Here is a 16,310-nt window from a genome sequence, read left to right as displayed (position 1 = left end):
CACAGAGATACACAGAACCTAATGCTTTTCAACTATTTAAACCACATTCTAAATGTCTTCTTCTGTTACTTAACTAGGAAATGATTCAACACCACTTAGCATCTAATGTTAATGTCCAACATTCTCCTCATTTTGTTTTTTTTCTTGTTTATTTCTTGTTCTTTACTCTTTCTTATTTCCCCACTTGGCCATCTTGTTATTGACAGGAGTCTTCATAAATCTGTTTGACTTCATGTAGGCAGCAATCTTCTCCAAAGCCTGTTAAACAAGACAATAAAATAAAAAGTTATAATAAATAGTTAATAAATAGTTGAAGTCGTGATTAACAAAACAAACACGTATGTTCTGATGACATGGTGATGTGGATATCTTTTTTTAAGACGGGTCTGACCTCAAAACGGTCCAAGAAATCAGTGAGTTTCTTGAAGTCATCCAGGCACTTGGCATTAAGCATGCGGTGCTGATCCAACAGCTCATACATGATGAAGTCCACAAATGTGATCTAGGAAATGAGGTTGGTTCACAGCTCAAAATGATATGGAAACGGTCATCTCATTCAATATTGTAAAATACTCAAATATCCACCTTGTCACCAGCAAACCACTTCAAGTCTCCCAGAAAGGCTGAGAACTGCTTCAGTGTGCCAGGCAGCCTCTCCATGTACCCTGGTTTGATCTTGTCCTGAAAGCAAGAACCAGGCGGGGGTCAGATGGCTGAGCTGTTAGGGAATAGGGCTATTAATCAGAAGGTTGCCAGTTCGATTCCCGGTTGTGCGAAATGACGTTGTGTCTTTGGGCAAGGCACTTCACCCTACTTGCCTCGGGGGGGATATCCCTGTACCTACTGTAAGTCGTTCTGGATAAGAGTGTCTGCTAAATGACTAAATGTAAACCACAGCTTTATTAAAATCAATTATGTGTCCACATGTTTCAATTATGTATAAATCAGTCCAATGAGCCACACACTCACAAAGTCAGTGTAGCACATCATCACAAAGCCATTGCGGAAATCCATCGATTGATTCTCCAAGATGTCCACTCGAATTCTCTCATCTTCTGTCTCGCCACCTATAAGATGAGAAAACATAACTCCATTTAACTTGATGGACAAACACTTGAGTTGAAGTCTCCACAGCTTTGTTGAATACACTTACAGAGGTTATGCTTGCGTGCAATGTATCTCATAATGGCATTGCTCTGGACAATCTTTCTGTCTCCATCCTCCAGAAAAGGCAGCTTGAGTTCAAAAGGGTTTTAGTTGGTTGGCTTCAATGCAGCATATTCTAGTTCATTGTAGGTATGCAGTACTTACATTCGGAAAGTCCATTCCAAGTTTGGGTTTTTCATCAAACCAACAACTTTTGTCATAATTTGGGGCTGTGCAAAAATACAAAACAAAAGCAAAGATATCAGTTATTAAACCACTTGCACATATTTAAAATCAAACTGTATTTCTGTTATCATATACATTTTTATAAAAGCTCAACAATAAATATTGAAGCTTTTTGTGTGTGAGCAAATCACCCCATCAATCACCCCCTGAACTACACCTGAGTATTGTTGAGATTAAGAATAAGAACTCGTATAGGTTAGGAACATTTAATTAGGTTACCTTTATTTATTAGAAGTTTAGCTGCTACGGAATGTCATGAGAGGCAGGATCAAAGAATTCCAATGTACCTGAACTTGTTACAAATGGCAATAGACTTGAACTGTTTTCAAGTCTTACACCGCCCCTCACAGATATAGTACTAATTCTAACTCACGAGATCTTTTCACCTTACCTCAATAGGAAATGGCAATGGCCTGTATTGTGATGGGTTAGAGCAGAGCCATAGAAAAATATATTTTTCTATGGCTCTGGGTTAGAGCTACCCGCTACATTAATTACCTTCACCACACTGGTAGAACTTTTCCTCGTACTTAATCCCAGTGTACTCCAAAAGAAGGCGGATTGGCTGGGCAAGCTGTTAACAGACAGTGAATAGTCAATGAAATAATACATATTTAATTATGTTTATTGGCATGTTAATGCAAATTTCATTCATATAAATATTAAGAACTTTCATTTATACATGAAACAGTGAAAGAGCCCACGTGCTGCCTGTCGATGGTTTGCAGTTACATAACCTTTTCATTTGTTAATGATTTTTGAATTCCATCGACGGAAAGGAATCAGGATCATGTAATAACAGTACCATAAATAGTTCAATATAATGCAGTTTGCACAAGGCAAAAAATATATATGAATTTGCTGCAGAGGAATTTTCACCCAGAGAATGTAAACTTCACCCCCGCCACTAATTGGATAGGTCGTTGCTTAGATTCTGATGCTAAAACAAGATTCTTACCCCACGAATGTCCCAGTATGCCAGTTTCATCGCCATTATGTTAGTGTTAACAACTCGCTAAAGCAGTACAAGGATTACGTAGTCAGACACACTCGGGAGTCAGTGAGTGAACGGGTTTCTGCCACGGCGTAGGCGTTATGTAAAAACAGCCTATCAAGAAAGACCATGTGGGAGTGGTGAGTAGACTATCATGTGAGTGGGATATCAATGGAAACCAGACCTTTATATTCCACAGCAGGTGTCTTTATCATGTTTTTCTACCTATCAGTAGCCTACGTGCAAACCGCAGGTAATGCGTTTGCGTGTGGCAAGAATAAGGTTTTCGGGTTTGCGGACATATTTTTACCTCCAATCAGAGGTGCGTTGCGTTCTTGCTTGTGGGTAATGAGAGATCATTCTAGATAATCCACAAAACTTTCTACGATTAAGCAGTAGGTTAGTGAAGCTGTTTTCTGACACAGTTTAAACTGTTAAGCTGTGGGAGTGGTGTATACATCACTTCAAATCCAGATTTGAGAGGCCTGCTATCAGACTATTCTTCTCAAAAGTAGCCACCACAACCTACAATGAAAGCAGCAAAAATGTGGTTTGCCCCACCAAATCAGGGGGATCCGATGGCTGAGCGGTTAGGGAATCGGGCTATTAATCCAAAGTGCCTTGGGCCAGGCACTTCACCCTACTTGCCTCTGGGGAATGTTCCTGTACTTACTGTAAGTCACTCTGGATAAGAGCATCTGAAAAATGACTAAATGTAAATCTCACTCCAAGGTTTTGGGAAAAGTTGGCAGCCCTGATAATATAATTGATATATATATATTCACTCAGGTGTCTTCCTAAGAATGGGCTTCTGGTATTTTAATGGGCATGTGTGAATATTAGTTATTAACGCTCTGTGGTCAGTTGTATACTTTCCAGCTTTTTAAAGTAGGGCTGTGAAAATGCACTTGTGCTGAACTTCCTCTTGGCTATGATTGGGAGGAGGCTATGTGGTGGTTCCAGGCAGCAGATAATGTCCCCTCTGTTTGGTCCACAGAGACATATTCAGCTCCTGTCTCATGATGACACTAGAGCCTATTCAGACAAAAATGTCTGGACAATATCATCCTCTCTAATTTCCATCAAATGAACATCAAATGGATGTTCTAGTCTAATTGCTCACCCTCATTAACAGATCCCTTTGGAGCCATGTCTACCTTCCCTTGGAACTAATAAGCTTTTAAACTGTTTGAAGATATGTGAATATCTGGATGGGTGGTGGATCTGTGTCTCTTTCCTCATCCTGGCTGGCAGATCTTTATGCAAGCAGAATTTTAATGCACTTCATTTACATTTTACTGTCAAGAAAAAAGATACCTGTCTCACGAAATCCCCCCCCTTAAAATACACATATTAAATATAAATAGTAATTAATTTTTTTTACATATCCAGTGCAAGAATGATGTAGGAAAAGAAAGAGTTAACAAATGTATTTGAGGTTTGTGGACCATAAGCAATAAAAGCTGAAGTGTCAAGTTAATATCCAGGTCACGACCTATGATACAGGGTTTTAGCACGATATGTTTGTCTCAGGGAACAAATAAACAAGTGGATCATGGAACATAAAATATATCAGCTGAAAAATGCGATCACAGTTTAGGAAAACATATGCATCACCAGCACAATAAAATGTGCTTGAATTCTTTCCATTGTACTGAACATTGATCTCTACTCAGAAGAGGAGTGGGCAGACTGCATAGAGAATGGAAACTACATGCAAAAATGGTGGTTATTACAGTTGACTGTACACCGCTATGAATTAGGCCGTGTGCCACAATAGCAGCAGGAACCCTGTAAAGAAACATACAATAAATGCCTTTATGCCACCGAAGGAGAACACCATAAAGACTAGCAGAAACAGGAACACACAAATGACAGCGGAGTATGTTGCCTTGCTCACACAGGTATTTCTTGGAGCCAGAGAAGCAGTTGTGGTATCTGTAAAAATACTGCCGTAATAGATGTCGTAGTGAAATAACTATGATTTAATATGATACAGTATGTTCCAGATCTTCACATAGGAATGGATGATGTATTTTGTCCACAACATTGGTTGACAAAAAAATGCTATATAAACAATGTGTTCACTCAAATAAATATAGATAAATAGACAAAACCACAGGAAACAATTAAAAGTAAGCATTCCATCAATCATCTGAAATGTTACAAACACTTGGTAGGGAAACCTTCAACAGCAGGTACATTTGAGGAAATACAACAGACACGACTTCATAACCCACAAACCATCATAAATGTGAAACATTCCCTAACCAGTCCAAACTCTGGGTATGATATGAGTTGTGTTGAGAGATTTGAGCAGGTAGGATATCCATGCTTGATTTGGAGCCACATGAGATGAGGTCCTCACTTCTCCCCCTGTGCTTGTCCCATGCAGAGGATGCTCTCCTCCTCAATGGTCTCCAGCTCATCGGTGCGTATGGCCTGGGTAATCAGGTTGAGTTCCTCACACATGGTCTCATGGCGGTACGCCAAACGGATGTCAGGGACGTTGCTGCGCCTTATGTCGTTACCTTCCTGTCCTTCCTTGAGGTAGTGAGGGCCCAGCCAATAGCTCTTTGCCTAAAGAGAAGGAGGGCTTTCATGGTTTGTCTGTGCTCTGTTGCAAACTGAATATCCCCCAGTGGGACAATAAGGAAACTGAACTCAACTGACACTTTATGTACGTTTCAGGTCTCCAGTGGACTATTGTGATGCATTTCCAGGGAAACAAATGTAGATAATGGACAACCTAGATAGTAAGCAAGTACCTTATGGGAGAAGCCGCTCATCAGGACACTGTTTCTGGCCAGCTCACACATGTCACAGGAGCTCAACTTCCACACCTGGGCAGCTATGCTGTACTCCTCCATCAGGGGCTCCTGAGACGCATCACAGAGAGACACGCTTTATACCCACACCACAGCTGTGGTTACTGGGACAGAATTTCCTTCGGTATCAATAAAGCGAATCAAATGTTCCATAATGGAATGACACACGGGCATTGAATCAGCAGAAGGAGTTACTGGGATATTTGTACTTAATGTAAGTCGCTCTGGATAAGAGCGTCTGCTAAATGACTAAATGTAAATATATTGAGCATGAATCAATTTGCGGTCACCAACCTTGGTGAAGTGGAACTGCAGGGGGTCGTCGGTGGACAGGGACACCACTAGGCCCCTGGACAGGTACTCGGGCAGGGGGTTACGGTGGTAGCTGAGGAACAGGCTGTTGTTACTGAGGGGAGACATGGCGATGCCGATCTGAGCCAGGTAGTACAGGTACTGCAGCACTGGGGCCTTAGGGGAAGGATGGGGCAGAGATTAGCGTTGGCATCAACTTGGTTTGCATTCGTCCTTGCACCACCCCTCAGGGCTTCAATTCAAATTGGGATCCTTGGGATGTGTTTCTTTGGATAAAAGTCTTGGTTAAATGAATTAAATGTAAGTAAGATTACAAAAGCTCTATGAGAAATCTGCCCAGAGACAGGGGAACCAAATAGATACACACAGGAACAGTGTTTCTTCGTCAGATCCCTTCCATGTGCCGTGTGAGACGGCAGACGCTTGCGTGCTAGTGAAGGAAGCTACGGTAGACGCTGCAACACAGACCTTCCTGAGCAGCAGCCCATGGGAGATGTTCTCAGACAGCATGAAGCCAGAGACCAAGTGGTGGATAGGCCCCGCCTCCCCGCAATGTGGACGCAGCACGAGCGTGTTGAAGCCTCGCTGCCTGGAATAATAGAGAGGTGAGAGATACGCTACCTAGCATGCTCAACAGGTAGCACCTCCAGTGACCCGGAGAAGCTTAACGTAAACAGTTTTAGTATTCAGTACATTTTGGTGAAACTTGCATGGAATTGTAAATTTTTACCTGACCCTAACTCAGATCATAAGTAGATTTGTTATTACGCCTCACTTTAGACTTCAGACATACCACTGTGAGTAGGTTTTGTCCTTTAACTTGCATTGTCTGCTTACGTACCTCCACAGAAGGGAGAATTGTTGCCATTAACTATGTCTTCATGCCCTCTAGTGGTTCAGTATGAGTTTGTGTTTGCCTCACAATTCAACCTCACAGTCGAGCCTTGAGGACTGAAGTAGGCCAAAATAATCAGTCAGGTTAAAAGTTGAACTGAAGTTGAGGACACATACCTGCGGAGGTGGTTTAGCACTGTCATGTTCGCATACATGTAGTACAGGTAATACGCATATGGAGGGTTGTATTTGTCGGTCCAGTTGCCTGGAAGAGGGCTGTCCAGGTTGAAAATATGATGTTCAGGTTTGGACTCGTCATCAACACTGTCAAAGCCCACCACCTGAAGACAAACGGTTTGTTCAGTGTTGTACATGCATGGTGCTCCCACACAAAGGCCACAAAGCCCATTGTAGATGATTGAATTCAGAAGCATCAAGTCCTTACGTGTTGAAGGAAGAGGTGGAGCTCTGGGTGGCTTCCGGGGTTGATTGTGACCTCGAACAAAGGCAAAAAGATGTTCTCCAGCATCTCTTGGAAGTTGGACAGCTGTTTCTTGGCATGGTAGACATCACTGTAAAAAAGAAAATCAGTTGATTAAGAATGTGTTTGGATCTGTTCAAGAGACATATATCATGGGAAATTGGAAAAAATTTGACTTACAAGAGTCTGGGCACCTGCACCAGCCAGCGTACGTTGTCAGAGTACACTCCGTGCTTGACGGCCCACTCGGCCAGTTTGTCCCACTCGTCCCTGGAGCGACCATAGATGGACAGACGTAGCTCTACGTTCTGGTACTTACTCTCCTCCAGGTCAGCCATCACCTCCTTAGATGCAGAGGTCAATACCAGTCAGCAGGGGGCGCAAGTACAACAGAAATACAATGCACACACTTACTGGGCACTTTAATCCAAAGCGACATATTGGGGGGAATCTAAAATTGGGGCCTCAAATAGGCAAATACTACCTCTGAGGTATGCCCATCCCCCAGTCAAAATTACCCTGTGTCATGCTCACGTTAAGTATCACTGAGAGACAGAAAGTAAAGTGAGTGTTCTTAGTTATATTTACATTTAGTCAGTTAGGCAGACGCTCTTATCAAGAGCGACTTACAGTAAAGTACAGGGACATTCCCCCCGAGGCAAGTAGGGTGAAGTGCCTTTCCCAAGGAAACAACGTCATGTGGCACGGCCGGAAATCGAATCGGCAACCTTCTGATTAATAACCCGATTTCCTAACTGCTCAGCCATCTGACCCCATGTGACCCCCCACATCACCTTGATGATGTGTCCAAAGTATTTCCCCTCGACGTGGTTGTCAGTCTTGATGAATATCTCTCTCAAGATCGACTCGCCGATGGGGTTGTATTTAGCGTTGAACTTGTCAAAGCGATGAAAAGTGTTGCGATCCTGCAGAGAGAATGGGGACATTTGTCACCCTAAGACAGTTCATCATCCTAACCCGTGAATGTTTCTGGCATGTCTAGTCTAGTCAAAAAGGGATCTGTCTTCAAGGAGGAATCGCAATGAAGAAGCTCTCTCTGAGCATCCTTCACTTCCCAATCTCCTTGAGCTCCACTCTTCGTTGTCTCACAATGTTCTCCATGTCAGGTTGATGTTTAAGCATCCACGTACCGCATGCATGTCCAGTGTGTCCACGCTCAGATCGAAAGCTGTGAGGTTCATGCTCTCAAACACCTCCATCAGTGTCTGGCCGATGCCTCTCTCCACGTGGACGATCTCCCCGGGATACTTCTTCATGGCTCTCTTGATGAAGCGCAGCAGGTGTTTCTGATTCATGCAGGACGAGGCATGGATGTGTGTGTCCACCTGCACAACGAGTCCCAAATACAGAGATGCTGTCAGACCTGGATTTGAGGCCCTTTGAACCGCACTGTAAGTGCATTCCATAGTTAGTCTAGGGAACGGAAACCCACCTTGCGGATGTTGTAGAAGTCTCGGTGGGGGACTTTCTTCTGGGCCGCCAGCTCCTTCATCTCGTTAAGCAGGATGTGCATCTGGAACTTGGAGCTCAGGTACTGTAGCCGGCGGTAGCAAAAGGACTTTCTGAGGTTTGCAAACACAGACACTGTCAGATTCCGTGGTACATGTATTTCTACACACAGACACTAACAGGATGGCAGGCGAAACCAGTTGTGAGGCTTCCTCTACTCACACTGGTCCGTTGATAATGAGGGCCATCATGACATTCATGTCAGCAATGTACTCTTGGAGGTCCGGATAGGGCAGATCCAACTCTGTGCTTCTGAGTGACACAAACACAGCACATATCTGCAACCAGCAACACCTCAGGCTGTCCTTAGGGACCTTTGCATAACATCAATAAAAGCCGAATCATAACGTTACTGTACAATGATATAGTGGATGCATCCAGTTGTATTTGTCGAAGACATTAGGTGTGAGGTGAAATTTAAGTGCAGCTTCTTACTTGTCCATGGTGTTCTTGTTGGTGTACAGATGCACCACACCATTCACCATCTTGCAGCCGTAACCCATGTCGTGCGGCATGCTGGCCGGGTCTTGGTTCTCATAGGGATGTGTTTCTGAGACAGGTGGGTGCACTGTGGCGTCTTAGGAGGGAAAGACAGAACGTTACGTGATGGTGTTGGATGGAAGTGAGAATACAAAAAAACATGCTGCCAACAAATGTGTCAATGTTCAGTGTTATAAAAAGAAAAAACAAATCCTTCAATCTACAGTATGACTGACAGGGGGTGTGTGAACTCACAATGAGTGCCGAGAGTGTTTTTGGAGAGGTGTGTTTGAGTGAGTGTGTGTGTGTGTGTGTGTGTGTGAGTGTATACCAGCAGTGACAGAGGTCTCATGGATCTCATCGTAGATGCCCATGTCCAGGGGTCTCTCGCTCATCTCCTGGAGGTAGCGGGCGGTGGTCTTACAGAAGCTCTGCATGGACAGGCCAATGTACTTCTCCCTTATGAAGAGAGCCTTCACCACACACTTGGCTGCATCCAGCAGGTCTGTGAAAGGGACCTGGAGAGAGGGTGGGAAAAGAAAGATGATTCATTCAGTTTGTCGCCAGATAGCATGTGATTACTCATTCAAACAGGGATTTTAAAGGTTTTCTCAGCCTTAAAGTGGAAACAGAAGATTGTGTACGTGATTTCTTGGGGAGGACTAAATGTCACCCACCCCACATTGTTCTTCCCCTGAGATGGTGACTCGCTGGTATTCTCGTTCTGGAACAAGCTCTCTCTCGCTGGGGTAGTGATCCGTGGGAGATTGGCTCTGTTCCTTCAAGAATCTAGGAAACACAAAAAGAGGAGTTCAACTTTAGGAGTCTTTAAAATGCAGGGCCCAGAATGTATGAAGGCCGTAGCAAAGGATGAAAATGTTGGTGCTCAGTTACTGACTCTAAATCTGCTGCGCTGTCCGTCTTCATGAACTCCTGTTTGGCTCTGAGTAGGATATCAGGCTCAAACCTGGAAGATTACAATAAGGAGTTGAAGAATAAGGAGTTCTCGTTTATCCATTTATCGGTTCATCCATTCATTCATCCATCCTTCCATCCCATCCTGTCCTTCTCCTCCCTGCATCCATGCTTCCCTCCGTCTGACCCCTCCCCAGGGTCTCTTACTTGACATCCTGGCTGATCTGTCTCTCCAGCCGCTGGCGTCGCTCCTCCAGCTGCTCGATGGGGCTGTCCTCGGGGAACTCATAGGGGGCGCTGCGCATGTCACTCTCTGCCAGGCTGCGGGAGAACAGCTCCTAAACACACAAAAACAAAAAAAGGACGCTCCTTCTGGAATAACTGGGGCATACTTGTGTGCCAGTATCGTAAACACCAGTCAGGTAAACAGATCGACTTGATCTGTACTGGTCCCTCACCTCAGCTATCTCCTTGTACTTCCCGTCCATGGATGTGCGCAGGTCAATGGGATGTTTGTGCGCCACAGGTATTCCCGGTAAGGAATGCTGGGATGTCAGGAGGTGCCGCACGCTACGAGGGTCTACTGCAGAGAGAACCATGGGAAAGGAGTGAGGAAGGAGGGAGAGGCGAGAGAATGGGACGAATGAGAAATAATAAACATCTTCAGGACATGCAATAATTGAGGCCGTAAACTCAAGACCATAATGCTGACGGTCCATGCATTCCAGCCATCTGTGTCCGACTTGCTGACAGAGGGAGAGGTTTAAAGGATGAGAAAGATGGTCATCAGTGAGGCCCAGTTAACTTGGCTCAATAAGACTTTTTCAGGAGGATTTCTTGTTCTGTCAGCCTACCCAAGTAAGAGTCTAGCCCACAGACGACAGATGCCTGTTGTTCCTCAGTCTAACAGTCAGTTTACAGAGCCCTTCACCAACACACACAGCCCTGGAACACACACACAGTATTGGAACACACACACAATCCTAGACCAACATTAAGTCCTGGACCAACACACTGTGCTACAGGCCTGAGCTCAGCCACTCTGTGTGTCTTCAGACACAATGCACCATTCAAGTCAAGGAGCCATCAACACACACACACACAAACACACACACAAACACACACAAACACACACAAAGGCGGTAAATACCCTCCATTGTTGACTCAAAATACTATATTTTGATTGTCTATTAATGAATCCAAGTGGAGAAGGAGAAGGAGATGGAAAACAAAATAGCCCCCTTGAAAACACTGGAGGTGGGTCATTTCTAGAGGTCAGGAAGGCCAAGTATCATGCTGAAGATAGTTACATGAATACAAAGCTGAGAGCAATTCGACTATGCCCCAGACAGCTGGAGCAGGAACATCTTCAATTTCCCAAGAGTATATTTGGAGGGTCTTTATGTACTGTGTCTCTGTATGATGATATTAATCTGGCGTCAGGAAACTCTTGCCTACCTTTGAAATATTCATTATCCTCTTGAATATTTCATCCTCAGCTTCCAGCCCTTGTGTGATAGAATGTCTGTAGGTCTACTGCCCACCTGTGTGCTTAAACGCAGGCATGCACAGGAACACATTCACACACATACACACACACACACACACACCGAGCATCAAGCACTCACAGTGCTAACACCACCAACAATCTAGTGTCACTGAGCATAATTTGTGTGTACCATCTCAAAATAACACATTGGGAAGTCAATGTTTTATGAACAGTTTCGTTCGACAGAAAAACGATGCTCTGTCTGTGATCCCTCCACCGTGAGACCAAGTAGTGCCTTAGATGGGTCAATTACTACGACATAGATGGCTGCATTGGAACATACAAGGACCCTGTGGTGGAACAGACACTGTGGGGAACCTGCTCAGGAAGTGATGGCCTAATCACCGGCCTGACTACACCTCCTACCTAACACTGCTTGATCAACACCTCCTCCGCAACACGCAATGCTGCGTGATTTGCAATGCAGCAAGCAGTCTTGTAAATGTGCAGGCGAAGGGCCAGGCCAAAGCATAGCAGATGAAGAGTAGGCACTGTGAAACTGGGGCAGAAACAGCTCCTAGATGCTATTTAAGAGCAGTTTTTATACTTGAGGAGAGGTATTTGGTGCCTCATCAGTTTCTGACAATAGAACAGTGCTTTTAAAACCCTAACCGACTCTCGTCTACTTAACGACAAAGAGAACATGTTCGCATGGAGGACAGGCTCCCCATACTGAATGCAGTACTTTAGGAGGCGAGAATAGGAGAGACTCAGTGTTACTGTGCCAGTAATAACTAGAAATTCCAGTCTGTACAGTTTTGAGCTGACCTCAAACCAGCACAGACAGGGGACAGGAAGAGGCCCTCTTACATTTCCAGTCTGTCAGAGGGTGTGCACCGGCTGAGAAACATGAACCAAAATACCTTCCTACACAGTGAAAGAAAGCTTCATTTTTTGTTTTTTTTTATAAAAAATTTAAAAAGAGAAGCATAGATACACCCATCAACACATGATTTTTAACGCCATTTTGAATCGCAGGCCAAAGTCTGTTTCGACCACTCTGACGTGGATACTTCCTCAGAGACTGCACATGGGAGGGTATAAGGCCAAGCGTGCTGGCAGTGGTGGTCAGTGGGCTGTGGTGAGGCTTGGCTTGGCGGGCAGAATGTGGCCAGCAGCAAAGACAGCTGAGCCCACCAGGCCCTGAGCTAATCCCCTAATGGCTGCTATATTTGGATCAGCAGCATCCATGCTTATGCAACCACCCAGCCCCTCAATGAAGGAAAAATCACTCCAAGAAAAAACCTAACTGAAGTGTGTGCCATTATGGGATGACATCCGTTTGGGACTGAGGGATCCCACTGGATTGGCTCTCCAGATACTTGCTGTTGACAAAGCACTATCATATTTTGTCCAGTTCTGTCCTGTTACCCTGAAACCTAGACCCCGGTAAAATTACTTCAATTTGCTAATTGACTTCAACTCCATGCATATTTCAGCAGGAATACACAGGATGGTGGCGTGCAATCTCCAGTTCTCCCCACCCGCTGAGGCAAATGGGGTGTCAACAGTCTACACGGATGTGTCAAGTGGAAAACTCATTTAATAGAGATGATGAGGAGAGCAGGATGTAGGGTCAAGAGACTTCCTGTGGAATAAAGTCCCTCAGCTCTCTCTCTCTCTCTCTCTCTATCCGACTTTCTCTCTTTTCCATTAAAACTGAGTTGCACATTCAGACAGTTTTCCTTGTTTCCTTGCGATCCTACTCGTCTGTTACATAACACTGCAGGGGATTTAGATATTTAGATAAACATTATGTGAGTACCATAGCCAGAATTTTTTTTTAGGAGGGTCCCATCTTAAAATGAAGGGCCCCTGAGAAAAATAATTTTTAACAATTCCTTAATTTTCTATTGTAAGCCATCAGAAATCTTGGGGGGCCGGAGGTGTAAATGGCCAAGCTCCTGGCTCGTGGCTATGAAGTGGCTGAATGAAACCCTTGTTGACTGTCTTCTTTTAGAACTGAAATAACTACTGCTATACACTATTATTTCCCTTCAAGAATGACTGTTTTAGACAATACACACACACACACGCACGCACAGCACAACACAATCTAATTAATACACACACACGCACAGCACAACACAACACAATCTAATTAAAACCTGTCAGATCACTATGCAGTGTGAGCAGTGATGCAGCTGGGCATAATTTAAAAATTACACACACACACACTCACACACACACAGTCAAAGCCTACCTTTTACTCGGCACTCAGCAGTTCTCTCATCCACTCCACTGGTGTCAGCACTTGCGGTATTGATTACCCTTTTATTGTGTGCAGCTGCATCTCTTTGCAGTCCGAGACAATGCACAGCTGCTTCCATGATTTATCCATTCATACTCACTCTCTTCAACACAATACAGACAGCATTGCCCTGAAGGGACTTCCACAAGCCAGTGGCAACAACATGAGTTGAGGGGTGGACAAGGGGAGAGGGGGAGGTTACAGGAGAGACTGTTTTGTTTGTGCGGGATCCTGACAACACCATCCTGGTGGAAAAGAATACCACTGTCCTCAAAGCCTGCGTGAGCTAGTGTGTCTGGAAGAAAAACTCTGCCCTGCCAGAGAGACGGAACATGCCAAACAGCCTGGGATGGCGTCTGTTCACCTTTAGCATACCGGATGATGGGAGGGAGAGAGGGGAGGGTTGGAGCAGCAGAGAGACAGAGAGAGAGAAACTGGGATGGGGCAACAGAGAGAGACACACACGCATGTACTATCAAATTAACAACACTGACGCACGTACGCACACACACTCACACATGCATAGTCGCACATACATACAATGCCCCCTTATATCTCTCTTTCTGTCATAATACATACACAAAGCTGGTCCAGCAGATCCATCCTCTCCCCCTCATCCCAGTCTCAGACCCCCCCTGTGTCTCCTCTGGTTCTGGCCAGCTGTCGTTGCATTAGCCGGCTCTGCAGCTGATCCTTCTCATTTAAATGCCTGTGACATCGATCTGGGACGTACCACATGGTGCAGAGGGGCAGGGGTGACCAACACTCATCCCCAGTGTAGCTAGCGTTTGTTATTGCTGACATCACCCCCCGCCTATCAGACGCCCTCTCTGCATGCTTTTTCTCTCAAGGGAGTGCTTATGAAAGTGCGTGTGAAGGAAGGACAGAAAGATAGAGAGATAGATATAGAGACAGAGAGAGAGAGAGAGAGAGAGAGAGAGAGAGAGAGAGAGAGAGAGAGAGAGAGAGAGAGAGAGGGGGAGGAAGAAGAGAGATGAGGTTTGCTTTGTTAGGGGTATGTATGCTATGCCACTGTCTGTCATGCTCGCTGAGAAGAACTGGTCGGAGGAGAAAATGCTTATTTAGTATGAGCCAAACAAACACATTTGAGATCTTAGTGTGCTTAGCACTATCCAGTATGGAATGAATGGAATTATGGTTGGTATGGTCAGCTGGTAGCAGTGGAACAGTTATAATTGACATGATTGCTGACATCACAATGTGCTTGTGGATTGGGGCCTGAATACTGTGTCCATAGGATTCAGTTGAAACCCATCTAACCCTCTTCTGTGTCCACACAGGCATTTGAGAAGGCTGTGGACAGTATCAGTACAGATCTTATCAATGACACAAATGATGGATTGTGACCAGTGACGAGGTCAAGAGGATAACAGCTTTTCTTACATAAAGGCTGTGTTGCTAGGTAGCTACAGTAAGAGAGTGGTCAGGTATTCAGTTTGTGAGACTAGTGGATTGTTTGATTCCCCCCTTACTGCAGTGATTGATAGTCTGACAGACAATAGTTTCTAGAGCAGTAAGTAAGGCAAGAATCTTGGTAGTCACTTTTCAATTCACTCCATACATACACTTTTAAGCTTTCCCCTATGCCTTCCTCAGTCCTCTTAGTCAACTGTGCCTGAGTTAAAAAAATAAACTGATTTGGCGTATTGTGAAAGAGCACAGCCATTTCTTCCCAATATTCAGTTACAAAAACCCAGAGGGACTCAAGTTTTTACAGGCAATCAAATTCTAACGGGCAACCCAGCTGTTAACAAAATTGCCACTCAAGGGGAAACAGTCATGCCTGCTGAAAAGCCTCACGGAACAATTTCATCTTTTGTCAGCAGGCAATCAAGACATGTAAAATTTTCCTTGTCAACCAATCACCTCCCTGCGGGTCAACCACAATATCTGCAAACATGATGTCGCTGACCAAGCTCAAACCTGATTCAGTCTGATTGCATTTGTGTCTTTCATACTCCCCCTAGAGGGCAAAAGTGTGCATTACAGGCAGAAATAGGAATTACCAACCATCCATTCCAGCACATCACACTACATCACAATGCATCATACCCAACATCAACAAGTCAAACCCATTTTTTTGTACAAATCTAACTTAACAACTTCTGAAAAACAGCACAAAATATTGAATAGTATGAAAGTATGAAAAGACTGAAGGATTGATCCTACCAGACATCTGGTCCGTTTCTCCATGACGTTTACAAATGAAAAATTCCAGAACTGTTCTCGTACTGTAATTGTGCGAAGAAGTGAGAAGAATATGGAGAGACTACAGCTCCCTCTCTGTAACCCTCACCACCCTTCCATCAACCCCTGGGAGATTGCATTGCAGCACAAGGCCCCACCTACGAGGCAAGAGTCCACAGTTCATCACCCACATCATTTAAATTAGCCTGACAGAGATTAAAAAGCAGGGCAGAGGCCATGGAAGGGGTCTTAAATGAGGGTCTTGTATACAATCATGTGGATATCTGCACTGATTACAGATGAGTAAAGTCAATCATCCCAGTCCATCATTCCATCCAATAGTAGCGGTAGCATGAAAAGATGACATATCAAAGGGACAAAATGTTCACAGATGGAAAATATATTGATGCAATATATAATCATGGCTAATATGTACCCATGATTATATGGATGACACACATGCGGCCTCATCACAGACCCTTGCACACTGAAAGCGATGTATACCAGCCCTCTACAACCGGTCTTCTAGACAGCCA

The 16,310-nt window shown here is 44.4% G+C and overlaps 2 protein-coding genes and 1 long non-coding RNA gene across 11 annotated transcripts; 1 reads left to right on the top strand and 2 right to left on the bottom strand.

Annotated features, from left to right (window-relative positions):
- Positions 1 to 135: 135 nt before the first annotated feature.
- LOC124480818 (glutathione S-transferase Mu 3-like) lies at positions 136 to 2,548 on the bottom strand. Its single transcript, XM_047040438.1, has 8 exons — positions 2,351 to 2,548; positions 1,891 to 1,966; positions 1,312 to 1,376; positions 1,154 to 1,235; positions 970 to 1,067; positions 586 to 681; positions 392 to 502; positions 136 to 258 (listed from the first exon to the last, which is right to left on the bottom strand). The coding sequence occupies exons 1-8, from the start codon at positions 2,384 to 2,386 to the stop codon at positions 163 to 165; spliced, it is 660 nt and encodes a 219-aa protein (XP_046896394.1). The 5' UTR covers positions 2,387 to 2,548; the 3' UTR covers positions 136 to 162.
- Positions 2,549 to 3,801: 1,253 nt separating this feature from the next.
- On the bottom strand, positions 3,802 to 14,368 carry ampd2b (adenosine monophosphate deaminase 2b). Of its 9 annotated transcripts, none has more exons than XM_047040313.1 (19): positions 14,146 to 14,368; positions 11,225 to 11,317; positions 10,225 to 10,349; positions 9,974 to 10,104; positions 9,750 to 9,818; positions 9,529 to 9,640; positions 9,183 to 9,369; positions 8,807 to 8,948; positions 8,534 to 8,623; positions 8,295 to 8,424; positions 7,993 to 8,187; positions 7,636 to 7,767; positions 7,022 to 7,185; positions 6,806 to 6,932; positions 6,538 to 6,701; positions 5,995 to 6,115; positions 5,509 to 5,682; positions 5,155 to 5,265; positions 3,802 to 4,966 (listed from the first exon to the last, which is right to left on the bottom strand). In XM_047040313.1, exons 3-19 carry the CDS (start codon positions 10,252 to 10,254, stop codon positions 4,751 to 4,753), a joined length of 2,295 nt encoding a protein of 764 aa, XP_046896269.1. In that variant the 5' UTR covers positions 10,255 to 10,349; positions 11,225 to 11,317; positions 14,146 to 14,368; the 3' UTR covers positions 3,802 to 4,750. The 9 variants fall into 9 exon arrangements, with proteins under 9 accessions (XP_046896269.1, XP_046896272.1, XP_046896271.1 ...); XM_047040316.1 differs by having other exon boundaries at positions 11,225 to 11,310; XM_047040315.1 differs by lacking the exon at positions 14,146 to 14,368 and adding an exon at positions 13,519 to 13,594.
- Positions 6,052 to 13,161, top strand: LOC124480741. Its single transcript, XR_006957578.1, has 2 exons — positions 6,052 to 6,131; positions 12,755 to 13,161. It is a non-coding gene; the product is annotated as an uncharacterized LOC124480741 (long non-coding RNA).
- Positions 14,369 to 16,310: the final 1,942 nt, after the last annotated feature.

Source organism: Hypomesus transpacificus, chromosome 18 (genome assembly GCF_021917145.1).
Source record: "Hypomesus transpacificus isolate Combined female chromosome 18, fHypTra1, whole genome shotgun sequence".
NCBI lineage: Eukaryota > Metazoa > Chordata > Actinopteri > Osmeriformes > Osmeridae > Hypomesus > Hypomesus transpacificus.
This window is presented reverse-complemented; position numbering and strand designations above follow the sequence as displayed.

Coding starts and splice junctions, on each gene's coding strand:
- LOC124480818 (XM_047040438.1), bottom strand. CDS start 2,386: ATGGCGATGAAACTGGCATACTGGGACATTCGTGGG. Junction 1,377..1,890: donor GTTCTACCAGTGTGGTGAAG/GTAATTAATGTA, acceptor ATTTTTGCACAG/CCCCAAATTATGACAAAAGT. Junction 682..969: donor TGATGTGCTACACTGACTTT/GTGAGTGTGTGG, acceptor TCTTGCTTTCAG/GACAAGATCAAACCAGGGTA.
- ampd2b (XM_047040309.1), bottom strand. CDS start 13,645: ATGGAAGCAGCTGTGCATTGTCTCGGACTGCAAAGAGATGCAGCTGCA. Junction 10,105..10,224: donor AGTACAAGGAGATAGCTGAG/GTGAGGGACCAG, acceptor TTGTGTGTTTAG/GAGCTGTTCTCCCGCAGCCT. Junction 6,933..7,021: donor GTGCAGGTGCCCAGACTCTT/GTAAGTCAAATT, acceptor TCTTTTTTACAG/TGATGTCTACCATGCCAAGA.